This window comes from Staurois parvus, unplaced genomic scaffold, assembly GCF_062004578.1.
Source record: "Staurois parvus isolate SC_StPar_1 unplaced genomic scaffold, SC_StPar_1.0 ptg000078l, whole genome shotgun sequence".
Taxonomy (NCBI): Eukaryota; Metazoa; Chordata; class Amphibia; order Anura; family Ranidae; genus Staurois; species Staurois parvus.
The window spans coordinates 6,163,470-6,182,307 of record NW_028317874.1 but is presented as its reverse complement, the minus strand read 5'-3'; the positions used below and the strand labels follow the sequence as shown (position 1 = coordinate 6,182,307).

The 18,838-nt window shown below is 38.6% G+C and overlaps 1 protein-coding gene across 1 annotated transcript in view; it reads left to right on the top strand.

The window, feature by feature from the left end:
• The window catches only part of CLSTN2 (calsyntenin 2), a 1,070,252-nt gene that overhangs the window by 757,437 nt on the left and 293,977 nt on the right, over window positions 1-18,838 (top strand). Inside the window, exon 3 of the mRNA XM_089669513.1 lies at window positions 9,341-9,536. Within this exon, the coding sequence (XP_089525639.1) occupies window positions 9,341-9,536 (196 nt within the window). The remainder of the gene's footprint in view (window positions 1-9,340; window positions 9,537-18,838) is intronic.

Here is an 18,838-nt window from a genome sequence, read left to right as displayed (position 1 = left end):
ATCCTGGATTATTTTAGGGATAGGATAGTTAAAGGAATTTTCCTTTTAACTGTTTTTGTGCACAGTGTATGAATTTTTCAGACTTTTGACAGAGTTCATGTCAAATAGGGTAGGTCATGCATTTTTTGTTCTCATTTCTCTAGCAAGCACTAAGAAATGCTTTTAAGAAGCTCCCATCTTTCCTGTTACTCAAAAAGATGAAGATAAAGTAGAATATTTTAGCTATCAAAATTAATATATTTTAGGTCCCACAACTTTAAGCTGAAATGCGATTGCTTTGGATTACTGGATTTTGCATGTCTGCATTATATTTTGTAGTGTTAAATTGAATATGCACGTGTGTTCCTGTCTCTGCAGCACCCATCTACAGTATGGAATATATAGAACAAAACATGCCCCAAAAACATCCTCTAGCAGGTGTATAATGTAGCAAGAAATTATTTACTTTAACCGTTTCAATACCGTGCAATTTTCCCCCTTCCTGCCCAGGCCATTTTTCAGGTTTCAGCGCTCTCACACTTTGAATGACAATTGCGCGGTCATACAACATTGTACCCAAACTAAAATTTTATCATTTTCTTCACACAACTAGAGCTTTCTTTTGGTGGTATTTAATCACCACTGGGGTTTTTATTTTTTGCTAAATTAACAAAAAAAGACCAAAAATTTTGAAAAAAAAATACATTTTTCTTTGTTTCTGTTATAAAAGTTTACAAATAAATAATTGTTCTTCATAAATTTAGGCCGAGATGTATTCTGCTACATTTCTTTGGTGAAAATAACCCAAATTAGGATGTATTTTTTAGTTTATAGGAAAGTTATAGAGTTCACAAACTATGGTATAGATCTGATTATTGATCAATCCTGAAGTACTGACGGCCAATCTAATTTCTTGAGGTCCAAGAATGTCAGAATAGTACAGATATCCCCAAATGACCCCTTTTTGCAGAGTAGACAGTCTGACGTACTTCATAAGAGGCATGGTGAGTTTTTTGAAGTTGTATTTTTTTGTCATAATTTTTCGGAAAATGAAAAAATTAAAAAAAATATTTTCACTATTTTTTTTTTACTTACTGTCACCAGTGCAGTACAGCGTCATCATATAACTGGCATGGTGGTGAACAGGGACACTGACTGGTGACAGTATGAAAAAAAAATATATATATATTTCTTTTTAATTTTTTTTTATTTTTTTATTATATTTAATTTGTTATTACATTTTTTTTTTTTTTAAGATTTTCTTTTCATATTTTACTATGACCAAAGTGGTACAATGTTACCATAGTAACATTGTACTACTTTGGGGAAGTGATCAGTATTTTTTTTTTTTTTTTTTTTACACAATTTGCTTATAGCAAAGAATTACTTTGCTATAAGCAAGCATTTACCTGAATGAAATCGATTCATTCAGCTTTTTTTTTTTTTTTTTTGTGCTTAGCTGTGATTTGGTCACAGCTAATCACATGACATGTGCATGTGATTAGCTGTGACCATTCACAGCTAGGCACTAGTATACAATGGATGTCATCATGAATGAAGCCATCCATTGTATACAACTGTCATGTGACCTGCTGTGATTGGTCACAGCAGGTCACATGGTACCAGCAATGGGAGCCGGTACTCGGATCTGTCATCGGCTGTGTCTGAGGTGCACGGCCGGTGACAGATCGCACTGCTGCGCCGCTCTGCATTAGCGCAAATGGCGCATGTGCGGGAGCACGCCAAATGGCGTGCACCCAGAATGCAGGGACACATCTGAAGCCGCCAAACGGCCATTGGCCGGGCGGCTAATGGTTAAGCAATCATAATGTGTAAAAAAAAAAAAAGCTGATCACTTCTCCAGATTAGCCCAGTGTTACTATGGCAACATATACTACTCTAGTCACAGTGTGTTATAAAAAAAAATTAAAAATATGATTTTATTTTCTGTACCGATCACCACAACACCAGTTATATGATGATGCTGTACTGCACTGGTGACAGTATGTAAAAAAAATAAATTTTTTTTTCTTAATTTCTTCACTTTCCAAAAAATTATGACAAAAAATTAAAACTTCAAAAAACTTGCCATGCCTCTTACTAAATACCTCAGACAGTCTACTTTGGAAAAAGGGGTCATTTGGGGGATATCTGTACTGTCCTGACTTCTGTGGGCCTCAGTATAGATTGATTTTCAGATACTGTATATACCATAGTTTGTCCTAAAGAACAAATAATAAATACTGATTTGGGTTAATTTCAGCAAAGAAATGTAGCACATCCTGGCCTAAATTTATGAAGAACAAATATTTATTTGCATAATTTTATAACAGAAACAAACAAAAACATGTTTTTTTTTTTCCAAAATTTTCTTTCTTTTTTTGTTAGTTTAGCAAAAGATAAAAAAATGCCAGTGGTGATTAAATACCATCAAAAGAAAGCTCTAGTTGTGTGAATAAAATGATAAAAATTTAGCTTGGGTACAGTGTTGCTTGACAGAGCAATTTTAATTCAAAGTGTGAGAGCGGTGAAAGCTAAAAATTGGCCTGGGCTGGAAGGGGGTAAAAGTACTAAAGTGATTAAAATATAATGTCCAATAATACTGTCATAGTGGTCCTGTGCAGGAACTTCCTGTAGTAGTGTAGTAATGTTTTGTCAATTTGTTGTCTCTGTTTGTCAATTGTGGTTCATACAGTTCCTTATGTATATACAGTTGCAAGAAAAAGTATGTGAACCCCTTGGGATTACGTGGAGTTTTGCATGAATTGGGCATAAAATGTGCTCTGAACGTCATCTAAGTCACAACAATAGAAGAACACAGTCTGCTGAACATAATACTACACAAACATTAGATGTTGCCATGATTTAATTGCACATAACATGTAAACATTCACAGTGCAGGGAGGAAAAAGTATGTGAACCTTTGGACTTAATAACTGGTTGACCCTCCTTTGGCAGCAATAACCTCAACCAAATGTTTCCTGTAGTTCCAGATCAGACCTGCACAAGGATCTGGAGTAATTTTGGACCACTCCTCTTCACAAAACTGTTTCAGTGTAGCAATATTCTTGGGATGTCTGGTGTGAATCGCTCTCTTAAGGTCATGCCACAGAATTTCAATCGGGTTGAGGTCAGGACTCTGACTGGGCCACTCCAGAAGGCGTATTCTGTACTATTGCAGCCATTGTTTTGTTGAATTACTTGTATGCTTTGGGTCATTGTCCTGTTGCATCACCCATCCTCTGCGGAGCTTCAGTTGGCAGACAGATGGTTGTACGTTTTCCTGCAAAATGTCTTGATAAACTCTGAAATTCATTTTCCCATCAATGACAACAATCCGTCCAGGCCCTGAGGCAGCAAAGCTGCCCCAAACCATGATGCTCCCTCCGCCATGTTTTACAGTGGGGATGAGGTTTTGATGTTGGTGTGCTGTGCCTTTTTTTCTCCACACATAGTGTTGTGTGTTCTTCCCAAACAACTCAATCTTGGTTTCATCTGTCCACAGTATATTTTGCCAGTAGTGCTGTGGAACTTCCAGGTGCTGTTTTGCAAACTTCAAACGTGCTGCAATATTCTTTTTGGACAGCAATGGCTTCCTCCGTGGTGTCCTCCCATGTACTCCATTCTTGTTTAATGTTTTCCTTATTGTAGATGTGTCAATAAAAAATGTTAGCATGTGCCAAAGATTTCTGTAGGTCTTTAGCTGACACTCTGGGATTCTTCTTTACCTCATGCAGCATTCTGCTCTGTGCTGTTGCAGTCATTTTTACAGGACGACCAAGCCTAGGGAGAGTAGCAACAGTGCTAAACTTTCCATTTGTAGACAGTCTGTCTTACCATGGACACATGAACATCAAGGCTTTTGGAGATACTTTTGTAACCCTTTCCAGCTTCATGCAAGTCAACAATTCTTGATCGTAGGTCTTCTGAGAGCTCTTTTCTGTGAGACATGGTTCACATCAAACAGTGCTTCTTGAAACCAGTAAACCCAAAACAGGTGTGTGTTTTTTAAGGGCAGGACAGCTGTCAGCAACACATCCAATATCATCACACTGATTGGAGTCAAGGTTGGCTCACTCCTGGCTCCAATTAGCTCTGGGAGAAGTCATTAAGCTAGGGTCTCACATACTTTTTCCTCCCTGCACTGTGAATGTTTACATGTTATGTGCAATTAAACCATGGCAACATCTAATGTTTGGGTAGTGTTATGTTCAGCAGACTGTGTTCTTCTATTGTTGTGATTTAGATGACGTGCAGAGCACATTTTATGCCCAATTCATGCAAAATTCCACGTAATCCCAAAGGGTTCACATACTTTTTCTTGCAACTGTATATATATATATATATATATATATATAAACAAAATCCTTAAGACAACATTCAAAGTGGCAATTAATACACAGAGATTCTAATTCATAGCCAGACTCATTATGCAAGCAATACAAAGTGTTCTGTGTAGTTTTAAAAAATACATAGTGGTGCATTCCTAAAAACTGCAAATCAATACAAAAGGCTTAAAAACACTGTACATTCACATGTACGTGTTATTAAAAGCACCACCACCTATAATTGATATTGAAATCCCCCAGCTTATGTTTTCCCTTGCAAAAGCTAGTAGTAAAACCTCACTGTCTAGTTTCTGCCTGCTCCTTACATAACATTCTCCACAGAGGAAAAATAGGCAAGGATAAAGGGACCACTCACAATGACTGGAGAAGGTTTGTGGCAATACGGCTAGACAGATTTTACCACCACTGTCACTGTGAGACAGTAAAAAGACTTAAAGCTGAGAAAAATCCTTCACTGCAGGTGGCTTCCACCCCACTGCAGAGGTCAAATACTAGTTTATGACTAGAGCACCAGGGAAAAGGACTTTTACATACCTTATCCTGTGCTGCCTTGGCAGTCAGTGTTCTCTTCTTCTTCCTGACACTCTGGCTTGTGGGAGGCCCCTTGGTGTCTCGATGTACAATGCAGGGCTCTTGGCATTGCATGGGAGGATTTCTCTTTTTCCGAAAGTTCAGCTTTAGAGTTATTAGCTGGCAAACCCCAAGCAGAACTAAAAAAAAAACCTAGGAGCATATTATACCAGATTTAGGGCAGTATTGAAGGGTTTTTTATAAATAATTTGCTCCCCACACAAGTCTATGGGAATGCAAAAGTAGCTGAAGCAGGTCAAATACAGTTCAACTACACAATCGAGGAATCTTGAATGATCTCAACACAGTACCTGATGAAGAGCAGGGTTGTTTGAAACTGTAATGTTTTGTACATGCTTTTGCACTGTGATAAATAAAGATTTGTGAAGATTGCAACACGTTTAGAATGCAGAAACTTTTTGGGTTATGATTTTTTGTCATTGTGGAAGTAGCTTTTTTCTGACACCCAGTATAATGGAGGAAGGCACTACATGTACATCCCATTCCCACCACATGCTGGTACAGCCCACCTGGTGTCAAAATCTGTCTTTTCCTTTGCCCTGTCTGAATCTGTCAATAACCTTTAGTAAGATCGAGGGTGGTAGTGTACAAGGTGGGACCCAACCTTTGCATCAACTGCATGGGGCATGGGATGAGCATCAAACTTGGATATTTCATTTAGTTTACTAAAGTCATTGTAGAATCACAGGCTACCATCCAGCTTATGGATAAGTACTATGTGACTTGACCACCCACTGTTTAAGATTCCTCTATGACCCAAAGACTAACATTTTAGATATTTCTTCTGAACTGGCTTTTCTCTGAGCTTTAGGTATCCAATAAGGTCTAAAGTTTCTTTTACATGAGGCTCAGTCACAGTGTTGTGGTATACCGGTCCAATTTTCTGCAATAACTTTTTCACCTCCTTAATTCAAGTAGCAGACAGCAGGTCTCTGACATCCTAACCTTTGGTATACCGTTCAGCAGTAATACTTTGGGATTTTTTTCTTCTGAAAGAGCCTCACATTTTTTCGGGGTTTTATTAAGTTAACATGTTATATGTAGAGGTGCTTTCTCATTCTGGCTGGTATACTTGGTAGACTTTTCCAGGAATTTAAAGTAGGCACCAAAACTAAGTCTCTGTACTTGTTAGAGGTTCTGATTTTAGCAGACCAGTTATAAACTTTGACCTGTGCCTCTTGGGTATGCTGACTGAGTAGCACCCATAGTATGGTGAATAAGTGTAACAAGAGATGGGGGTATATTAGTGACTTCACTGAAATCTTCTGCACAGGTTGTCACACAAATCCACCTGCTGCTCTGCTTGGGCTAACAAGAGGAGAAATTACAAAACTTTAAATTCCTGGCCAACTTTTTCTACTTTACCAAAAGAAGAATGCTGTTTTCAGAGCCCAGTAGTTCAAGCTTAAATTTGTAAACATAGTATGTATACCCTATAGTCTGAATTGGTAAATTTCACTCACATGGTGGTTAGGTCACCAGTTTAAGACATGATAATGTTTACCACATTACTGATGTTTCTGTAATCCAGTTGGAAAAATAAATACCGTATTTTCCGGTGTATAAGGCGACTGGGTGTATAAGATGACCCCCTAATTTTCCAGTTAAAAACATAGGTTTTGGGCTATACTCATCATATACGACTACCCCCCTTCAAAGGCAACACCATTTAAAAACATCAGATTTTTTAATTGAAATGGTTATGACTTACCGTTACTTAAAATCCTTCAAAATCCTCATGTTCATCCTCTGACATCACAAGTTCATGAATGACATCTTGTGATACATTTGTAAGACAGTCATCATATGGGTAAATTCCAAATCAGATGGTTACCGCTGGATGTGCGGTAATATGGTAGCTTCGGCTACATACAGTATATATACAGCCCACTGGATGTGCAGTAATGTACATACAGTATACCACGCTGAGCCAAGCTGGCTCAAAACAAATGTTCCTATGACAGATTAATCTGTCAGCCCGCTGGATGTGTGGTATATACAGTATACTGAGTCAAGCTGTTTCAAAATGTACTGGTACGTCCCTACTTTAATCAGCCCGCTGGATGTGTGTATGTACAGTAGCTGCGGCTACATACAGTATACACTTGGCCAATCACGGCAAGCGATGTATTCTACTAATGAATACAAAGCCTGCTCAGATTGGCTGAGGTTGTGACATCATCAGCTCACCTCTCTGACTCAGCCAATCCGAGCAGGCTTTGTATTCATTAGTAGAATACATCACTTGCCGTGATTGGCTCAGTGTATACTGTATGTAGCCGCAGCTACTGTACATACACGCATCCAGCGGGCTGATTACAGTAGGGACGTACCGGTACGTTTTGAAACCGCTTGGCTCAGCGCAGTATACTGTATATATCGCACATCCAGCGGGCTGACAGATTAATCTGTCATAGGGACATTTGTTTTGAGCCAGCTAGCTCAGCGCAGTATACTGTATGTGCAGTATTGCCACACATCCAGCCAGCTTGACCCAAACAAACTCAAGGTTCACATTTTATACCCCGCGTATAAGACGACCCCCAATTTTTGGGGTATATTTTTAAGTATAAAAAGTAGTCTTATACGCCAGAAAATACTGTATTTGTCATCGATTAAAATCAACTTGCCTGTACGTGTTTCTTCATAGTGCCATATTTCTAATAAAGTATCTTATATTACCAAGCTAAGTGTTTTATTTTTATCTTTTATATGTAACATAAGCTGCAGGTTAAATGTATACGCATTGCTAAATCTTAACAGTTGGCTCTAGGGTATTTCTTGAGTAAGTTTTCTCGATAGTAAACAGTGTCTTCTGCCAACTCAGCATGATGCATAGCCATGTATCACACTTTCAGAATTTATGTAATAGGAGCTCTTTAAGCAGGACGTGTTTATAAACACGTGCAACATAGTGCAAAATAGAATATTCACAAAGCCAAGAATATCACGTGCAATTTATCATGCCACAATATACATGGAAAGGCTCACTATGGTAGACAGTTTAGACAGAAACTAAATAAGTAGCAGGCATCCAGCACCGTAATAGCAATACAAAAGGATTACCATATAATGTACTGTTTTTGAAGACATATTTGATGTGTTTTAATGTGTTTTTAGTTCCTTTTTGAGATTTTTGGGAAGTTTGTTGTTAGGGAGTTATTTGTTGCCATGCAAAAAATGCGAAATGCAGCTGAAGTGCATCAAAAACGCATTGCCTATATTTTTTATGTGGCTCCACTGAATACTATTGAACCAAAAAACATAAAAGCAAAAAAGTCCCCGAGCCTAGGTTCACACTACGCGGTGCGGGACAACGCATGTAATTCACAAAGGAATCGCACCGCATTCCTGTACGAATGTCTGTGCGGTGCAATTTGAGCTATACATTTTGTATGGCTAAAATCACATCTGCACCAAAAAATCCCAATAAGCGTCTACAAACTATGGGATACATACTGGAATTTTTTTTTTCTTTTTTACACTAGTAATGGCTGCGAACAGCGACTTTTAGCAGGATAGTGCAGCGGGCAATTGGACACTAACTGACACTTTGTGGACACTGACTAACTGACACTGACATCACCAGTGACACTATTACAGTAATCAGTACTAAAATATACACTGTCACTGTACTGATGAGACTGTCTGGGAAAAGGTTAACATCTTGGGGCAATCAAGGGGTTAATTATGTGCCTAGCAAGTGTTAATGGTTTTTTTGTGTGCTGTTTTGTACTATAAATAAAGCTGTCATTTCCTCTGTATAGAGCTCTGTATTTTTACCAACACAGAGCTCTAGGTTGTGATTTGATACAGCCGATCAGCGGATCACAGCCATGCATCATTGACCAGAATCTGTTGATGAACACACGCTGTGTTCAGAGGCGTGCGCACGTGCCCAAACCCAGAAATAGGCAGCAATGTACCAGCATTTTGCGGTGCCTGTAGCTGCTGCCCTGCATCAGTAAAACTACTGTGGTGGGTTGGCAAGTAGTTAAACAGAGGCTAAGATGGCAGCGTCCTTGGCTGTAAAGGATAGGAGGGTTTAGTTCCACTTTAACAACTCAGGCTGCCTATACACAGTCCAATATTTCCAAGCAGTGCAAACAGTCTGAGCACCTTTTACAATAGCAGCGTAATTTAAGGGTTAAAGAACACACTCAAATATCAAATTTTTTGTATTATTTGTTATTGCAGCTTATTGTAAAATGTATTTAATCAATGAGCAATTGCTCTTCTTCTACAGAAAAGTCATACTTCGCCATGAATTGTCAGAGAAAATAGTAGTAGCTTGCATGTGGATGAACAGAGCTCTTATGTTCATTTTTTGTCATATGCCTAAAAGTAAAAATACACTAAAGTGATGTTTATACATTTTTGTTGCAATTTTAACAAGAGATCAATATATTTTATAATTACAGGGGAAATCTGTGCATTTAAAATCCATGGCCCAGATACACCTTTTGAGGCTGTTGTACTGAACAGGACGTCTGGAGAAGGTCGACTCCGAGCTAAAGGACCTATAGATTGTGAACTGCAAAAGGAGTACACATTCATCATCCAGGCGTATGACTGTGGGGCCAGTCCAAGTGGGGCAAATTGGAAGAAGTCGCACAAGTAAGTCATGAATAACATCCAAAATATACCCTCATCAAACAATATAAATTAATCAAAAACATGCATATATTACTGATGTATTTTTAGGTGCTGTAGATATAAATCAGATGTACACCTTTGAATTTTGAGTGTAGTGAGAAATGTTTATGTTGTAAACATTGTCACAACTGGTCTGCATTTTTATTCAGCAAAGAGCATGATTGCACACAAAGTATAGTAATCTATATCAGCCAATGAACATTAATTCTTCATTTATCTAACTATGGAGTAAACAAAAAACTCATTGGCTGCTGGATTACTGAAATGTTCTACTCTATGTCCTGCAAGATGTTTATAATATGCATTCTCAGAAGCACAATTTGAAAAGTGATCAGTGAATATTTGTTCCAGTGAAGCAAAGACTGCACACATTTCATTTTCTATAGTGCTGTTATTAGCATTTGTTAGGGCCGATAAATGGAAGATGCACTGTACGCTGTATTAAAAGCATCTGTTTACATTGCATTAAAAAAATCAAAAACAAATAAGGTTAATCAAATGTGCTGCTTAGAGATGAGCAAATAATAACAAAAAATCTGTTTGCTGATCCATTCCTGCATCCATTTGCCAGGTTTAGACATACTCAATCAGCCATTATGTTTGTTTTACACATACAATCACTTTCTTATGGTGATAGACAAATACTTTAATATAAATTTTATCCTTTTTTATTCTTTTTTGATATCATTAAACATTTTGGGCATTGTTTTTATTTTCATCTAAGTACAAATTATTAGTTTGTAGCCTGGTGTTCGGTCTCATATAGCATAGGGCAGTGGTCGGCAAGCCGCGGCTCGCGAGCCACATGCGGCTCTTTACACATTTTAATGCGGCTCTTCTGTGTGCCGGGCGCCCACTCCCCTCCCTCCTCTCGGGCGGCCGAGGACTCTGCAGCTAGCCCAGCAATGATTGGCCAGTCTCGCTGCCACTCACATCCTGATAGCTAGTGATTGGCTGTCAGGATGTGTGTAGGCGGGGCAGCGTGACGAACGTGAGGGGAGCTAGGCTCCTCTCACAGTCCGCCCTGAAGACCGGAACGGCGTGGGGAACACGGCGAGAGGAACGCGCGGAGCAAAGGTAAGTGAGTTGACACAGGGGGGACTTGGCTTACTACTTGCTACTTACTTACTACTACTATATGAGGGATGAATTAATATGGGGGATGAATTACTATATGGGGGATGAATTACTATGGGGGATGAATTACTATATGGGGGATGAATTACTATATGGGGGATGAATTACTATGGGGGATGAATTACTATATGGGGAATGAATTACTATGGGGGATGAATTACTATATGGGGGATGAATTACTATGGGGTATGAATTACTATATGGGGGATGAATTACTATGGGGTATGAATTACTATATGGGGGATGAATTACTATGGGGGATGAATTACTATATGGGGGATGAATTACTATGGGGAATGAATTACTATGGGGGATGAATTACTATATGGGGGATGAATTACTATGGGGGATGAATTACTATATGGGGGATGAATTACTATATGGGGGGTGAATTACTATGGGGGATGAATTACTATGGGGGATGAATTACTATATGGGGGATGAATTACTATGGGGGATGAATTACTATATGGGGGATGAATTACTATATGAGGGATGAATTACTATGGGGGATGAATTACTATATGGGGGATGAATTACTATAGGGGGGATGAATTACTATATGGGGGATGAATTACTATGGGGGATGAATTACTATAAAAACTTATTGAAACTAAAAACAGTGTACCATCCTATGTATTTTCAGTTTTAAAAATGTGGCTCTCAAAATAAATTTCAATCGTGGTTTTGGCGAGATTTGGCTCAGTTGAAAAAAAAGGTCGCCCACCACTGGCATAGGGTATTATATACAGTATTAGGATTTGATTATATATATTTTTTCTTTTTTTCTGTACTATTGGGTCTATTGATTGTCACAGTAATTATGTGGCTTGTATGCTTATCATTTATTTACATTCAAGGTTGCATCTTTATTTGGATTTATCCTCTGGCATAATAGTAGTTTTGCTACATTTGTTTGATATTGAGTGATGGCTTGCAGTGAGAAACTTAAATTTCAGCTGTCAGTATTGTGATTCTGTGAGCCAGCTGAGATTTAGCTGTTTGGACAGCCAACAGCCAGGTGGCTCTGTGGAACAGATCCCTTACTTTTGGCTTTTGGTGCATATACACTATACTGTATTGCCAAAATGATTGGGACGCCTGCCTTTATATGCACATGAATTTTAACCTCTTGGCGCTGGCCGCATGCAAATGTGCAGCCTCCCGGTATCTGGGCCTTGACTCCGAGCGGCCGCACATTTGCATGCAATTAAGAAAATCATATGTGCTGAGAGCGCGCGCCCTGCGCGCTACCAGTACTCTTTTCCGTTACTCACGGAAAGGTCCCGATCTCCTCTTTCGATCGGGACCTTTCCCAGAGTTCAGTGGCGGCGTGCTTTAAACCACTGCATCCGGTGCTTATTGCACAGGTGGCAACCTATCACGGTACCACGCTTGAATTCACTGAGCTCCTAAGAGCGACCCATTCTTTCACAAATGTTTGTACAAGCAGTCTGCATGCCTAGGTGCTTGATTTTATACACCTGTGGGCATGGAGGTGATTGGAACACCTGAATCCAATGATTTGGAGGGGTGTCGTAATACTTTTGGCAATATAGTGTATATTCACTGTATATGGTGCCTCTATGATTAAGTCCTATATGGGTATAATATATTTGGAAGGCTTTCCTGATGGGTGGAGAGCCAGCTGAAGCTATTTAATGTTAATTTTTGTGATTCACTATATTGCTGTGCTGTCCTCTGTAACATTTGTGACTGAACACCCTTTGCTTTGATGAAATGGAAATGTATTTAGCTGATTTAAACTGAAAATGTATTTAGCAGATTTAAACTGAAAATTACATTTCCACACTGTGTAAAATCAGTAGTCATTCTGCTACTTGGAGAGCTCTAGTTGTGACTCAGAAGGTGGCACATTGGACCTCCTGTAGAGAGTCTACTGCTTCCACACAGAGAGCAAGAGTTCTTCTCTGTAAGATTGTGTCAGAGGCACAGGCTTTTCTACTCTGTGCTGCTTTCTAAAGAAACCAATATATACTGTACATGTTTACCTAGGTAAACATTTTTCTGTGCTGAGAGCTTGCTCCATGCGTGTTCCCAGCACAGTAAAGGGCAAGTGCCAGAAAGCTCCCGATGCATACTTGTGAATGGGAGCTTTCCTGATTGGAATACCTGCCTCATTTAGATCTTGTTAAAGGGACAGGAGGCAGCTGTGGGTAGGGATTAAAAAACAGCAAAATGACACCTCCCAGCTGCTTGTTTTTAAACAAAGCAGCCAGGGATTCCCTTCATCTATACCAGTGGTGGGCAACCTTTTTTTTCAACTGAGCCAAATCTCGCCAAAACCACGATTGAAATTTATTTTGAGAGCCACATTTTTAAAACTGAAAATACATAGGATGGTACACTGTTTTTAGTTTCAATAAGTTTTTATAGTAATTCATCCCCCATAGTAATTCATCCCCCATAGTAATTCCTCCCCCATATAGTAATTCATCCCCCCTATAGTAATTCATCCCCCATATAGTAATTCATCCCCCATAGTAATTCATCCCCCATATAGTAATTCATCCCCCATATAGTAATTCATCCCCCATAGTAATTCATCCCCCATATAGTAATTCATCCCCCATAGTAATTCATCCCCCATAGTAATTCATCCTCCATATAGTAATTCATCCCCCATATAGTAATTCATCCCCCATAGTAATTCATCCCCCATATAGTAATTCATCCCCCATAGTAATTCATCCCCCATAGTAATTCATCCCCCATATAGTAATTCATCCCCCATAGTAATTCATCCCCCATAGTAATTCATCCCCCATATAGTAATTCATCCCCCATAGTAATTCATCCCCCATATAGTAATTCATCCCCCATATTAATTCATCCCTCATATAGTAGTAGTAAGTAAGTAGCAAGTAGTAAGCCAAGTCCCCCCTGTGTCAATTCACTTACCTTTGCACCGCGCGTTCCTCTCGCCGTGTTCCCCGCGCCGTTCCGGTCTTCAGGGCGGACTGTGAGAGGAGCCTAGCTCCCCTCACGTTCGTCACGCTGCCCCGCCTACACACATCCTGACAGCCAATCACTAGCTATCAGGATGTGAGTGGCAGCGAGACTGGCCAATCATTGCTGGGCTAGCTGCAGAGTCCTCGGCCGCCCGAGAGGAGGGAGGGGAGCGGGCGCCCGGCACACAGAAGAGCCGCATTAAAATGTGTAAAGAGCCGCATGTGGCTCGCGAGCCGTGGCTTGCCGACCACTGATCTATACCAACAGCCAAGATTTAGTTCCAATTTAGAACCTTAGGCTGGCCATAGATAATTTTTTAAAATAAAAATGTAAAAAAAGATTGCACTTCCTCATCCCCACAATTGCTATTGGATTTTGACCACAGAAACTCCTTCAATGTCAAAATACACTGATCAGCTCTGCACTGATGATTGACTTCTCATGAACAGGAATGGCCATAGATGGATCAAAATTCTGCTGGTACCTGCTGAAGCAGCTGAATTTTGATCCATCTATGGCCAGCTTTAGGTTCATTTCTTATTCTATAGATAAGCCAGTGTATTAGCTGTGTGCTGCTTTCTGTTTACCAGTTGTCTGCAATAGTTCTCCTAGCCAGCAATGGTTACTTATGAAAGAAAATACAATTATGATATTATTTTTAAAAAATCCTACAAAACCAGGAGCACATGCCTCTGGACTTGGGATGGCTGGGAAAATCTTCTTTACTACAACTAATCTTGGTGAATTGTTTCCAAGAGGCGTCTATATATACTGTATATATGTATTATGTAGAATAAAGTGGAAGTTATTTCTTAGCGTTTCTATTTCCAAGTCATTAATTCCCTCCCTCTTTCCACACATCTTGTAAGCAGTATATAAAGCTTTCTGGATCAGCTGCAACAAACTGAGGTTATGGCAATGCTCTTGCCATTTTGCATTCATGAGCGTAAGGTTATTGCATTCATTAATGCAAAACACTGCATGAAATATGTATAGCTATATTAATGTGCCCAGCAGCCGCTTCCACATAATTTTCATAATTAATGTGGGATGTTCTTCGCCTGCCACACTTATATAGATTTAACCCCAATGTAAGGGGACATTAGATTGAAATCAAGATATTTATTTTTATGTTTATGTGCTTTCCTTATTTTTCATGAGCATAAAGCTATTCTTGTAACTGTAATTTTACATGCAAATAAATAGCAAAAAATATTTAATAGCTCACTGCGGTGCCAAAAAAATTATAGTTAAGTACAGTAATGTCACCACCTGTCCCCAACTATTTCAGCTATATCTGCCCATTGGGGAAGAAATCTGTGAGACATCTTTCATAATATCCCAAGAATGTAGGCATGTCTTACAGAACTACATGTCCCATTATTCCTTAGGAATGTGCTAATGTGCTAACTCAAATTTGCATGCTACCAATCAAGGAATGAGGAAAGGTATGAGTCGGAAACAGGGGCGGACTGACAACTCATGGGGCCCCCGGGCAATAGGAGATCATGGGGCCCCTGTGTCCTTGCCCACACTCAAACCGCACCCAAAAAAACCTATGAAAGGTACCAGTGGCATTTCATGGGGCCCCCTAATGACCCCGGGCCCTCGGGCATTGCCCGAGTACCCGAATGGTTGAATGGTTGGGAAAGGCTTGCGGGAATGCACAGATCCACAGGAGTGTGGGAAGTTTACGAGGGATTGATCAGAATTATATACTTAAAAAATACAATAGTTTGTGTATGGTTTTGGACTGCATTTACTTGTTTGGCTGAATTTCTGCATTACGTTCCTACATTTTGAATATGCAGTTCTTTTCAAACTACATTCCTGTAATTTCCTGAATATTCCATTGCAATTTCCAACTTCACACTGCATCATCTGAAGCTTTGATGTCCAAAGATGGCTTATTCCTTTTTAAAGCTATTGCATACAGGCCAGAAGGATCTGTTTCTAAATGTTACCATGACAAATATTCTAAATTCGGCAACCGTAATTATTCTTAAAACTTTGTTAATTGCACACATACCTTCAGAGTTTCTTGGACAATCATTGCTACTGGCTTGGCCAAGATCATTTTTATATAGGTTATGTTTATTTTAGCGACTACTGTACTACCAGCTTAGATGATTTCTGTCCTCGGCGATAACTTGGCTCATATACACAAGAAATACATCATTCAGTATGATATTCACATATTTATATTTTGCTTTCACCTGATTCATTTATCTTGACAACATTTTTACTGAATCACATTTTGCTATTTTTTTTTTAAGTTGCTGTTTAATGCATAAATATCCTGCACAGAGTTGTAAAATTTCCAGAAATTTTGAAGCCATGGGAAAAAAAAACTTTTTTTCAGAAAAAAATTACATTTTTGGAAACATTTCAAAATTAATTCAGTGTGGAGTAGTCTTACAAATTTAAAGTCTGGGAATGTGAAATACACTGGGAAATATAGAAACAGAAAAAAGAGAGAGAGTGGTTCATCAAATCTGCTGGGGTTTTTTTACATACGTTTTGTATTTTTTTTTATTAACTTTTTTGTCTGAGGATGGCTCTGTTTGTCCCAAGCATGTTTAACGTCATTTACTGCTGATTGGCTCACTAGCTGCTGGAAGTTTATTCCAAGCATCAGCTACTCTTTCAGTAAAACAATACTGTAAAAGATTAGTTCAGAACTTTCCTCCAGTTTGAGGTCATGTCACCCCCTTGTTGTATTTAAACTTTTCAATCTTTCCCTTCTTTCCTCCAGATTATACATATTAAGTTCCTGAAGTCTCTCCTGATAAGTTTTATCCCCTAGATCTTTCGCCATTTTTGTTTTCCTGTCTCTGGTCTTGTTCTGTCTTATCAATATCTTTTTGTAAGTGAGGTTTCCAGAACTGGACCCAGTATTCTAACTGAGGTCTCACTAAAGATCTATATAGGGGAATCAGGACCTCCTTCTTTCCCTCTAGTGATGCACCCTAGAATTCTTCCCTACTGCCTGTTTACGCATTTTTCAATCATCTTAAATAAGTACCCCCATATCCTTTTCCTTTGTAGTGCTGGTCAACACTGTACCCTGATATTGTACTCTCTCAAGGGATTATTATTCCCTGCTGTTCAAACTATGCACTTTTGTCCTGCTGCACTTCTCTAAACAGACATGAGCCTATACAGCTTTAAAAGGTTCCCATCTGCAACCATCAGAGGTGATGGATTAGATCCTTCAATGTAGGCTTCCACTGCCAGCTCATTCTCACTCTCTCAGTGCTGTAAAGCCACACCTTGGCAAGGTCCCTAGGCCTTTTTCAGTCTAAACCTGTATAGGCTCATGTCTGGTCTTAATAGATGTGAGTGGCTTTCTATTTTTATTCTTTTTTAAATAAAACAGTGAGCACTATATAGGTTCACATTACCTTTTAACATGTAATTACACATGGAATAAACCATCTATCCACCTGAGCTGTTGAGGTTCTTCAAGAGCCAGAGTTCTAACTGATTAAGAAGGAAAGGAGACCAGTTAGTGCTGGAACGCATATTGACCTTTGTTGTTGTGACCTTTGTTACATATCTGAAGTCTCTATTCTGAATTATATGTGAATACCTGGGGTTAGAGGGATGGGATTGGGGTTTAGGGAATGTGGTGTTGTGGTTTTGGAAAGTTTTGATGCACTCTGCTTTGACATTTGATTAAACTTTTAAGACAATGCAGTGTGTTACTGTGAAAAAAGCTCACATGCTATACAGTGGGTTACTGTGAAACAAAGCTCACATACTTCACAGTACTATTAAATTGCTGTGCCATTAGGAAATTTTATGAAGTTGAGGGCTTAAGCTTTTCTAAAGAATACATTTTTTCTATAGCTTTTAGATCAGTTGTGGCTGCTGCTTCAATTCAGGCTTATTACCTTTAAATTAAAAATTAGGTATTGTAGCAAAAATTACCTAAAAACCTTTCTCTTTTAAGTTGAAATGAGCTGGATTGGGGTACTGATGTAGTATTTAAGCAAAGCTAAGGACAAATGTTTTTTATATGTCGCCCTTAAAGTTGCATTAAAAGAAGGACATTCTTCCAGCTGTATGTACATATATTTTTTTTTATGTATTTACTTTGCATTGGCACCAGTCCCCAAGAGCAGAGCTTAGTACTCTATTTGACAATCCCTTGCCTATTAGCCTTGAACATAATTTTCAAGTGCCCCCCCCCCCCTTCTTTCCCCATAGACTTCAGTTGGGTTTAATTTAAAATTTGCAATTTTCAGACTTCACAATGGATTTGACAAACACTGCTGAAGCAAACTCAGACACATTTGCTCATCCCTAGTCTAGTCAACAACTACCACAGAAAGAGACAAGTTTGGAGGATAATCATGAATGTAGAGTCTGGGAAATTCAACAATAAATCGTATTATATGAACTCTTTTTTTTTTTTTTTTCAAATTATATTTTCAAGATTTTGCAAGTTTTTACAACATAAAGGAAATAAAAACAGTAATAGATATAGTAACAAACCACCTCTTTTGTAAGCAGAATTTTAAACTATAAAGTATTAAAACTCAGTAACAAAGTATCAATAGAAAAAGAGTTGTGTAGTTAAGCCTAGTAAGTAGTTGCCTTGCTTATATTCTGTTGTTATGTCTTGTTATTAAATTGTCATGGAGGTTAAAAAGACAGTTGTTTGTATTAAGTGTTATATGAAGGATATCTGGGAAACAAAGGCTAAAGGTAGAAAAGAAGCAAACGTATAGAAAATAAAATAATTGTTTGAGATAGTAAAATTGACAAAGGATAGAAATAGGAGGGAAGAATGGCAGAAGTAAAGGACTTCACATTCTATTTCTATCATCTATCTTAGTCTGCACACCTTTATCGTCAAAGATATATCTGACATGTGCAATAAGGTCAGACATACACTATTTCAAACAAAACCAGAGGTTGGGTTTGTATTAAACATTACAAGTACTCTGTTGCCACCATCCTCAGAAATTAATCAAAGCACAGGACCTACAAAACAAATCCAGGAAGGATAAGGGTATGTAAAATGGGACTTTGCAACACAGAGAGAAACAGACACAAAAAAAATAAAAATCAATTTATTAAATTTAATAGAAGATATATTTCACACTCATTAGATATGCCCATCCATGAACAGAGTTCCAACATGA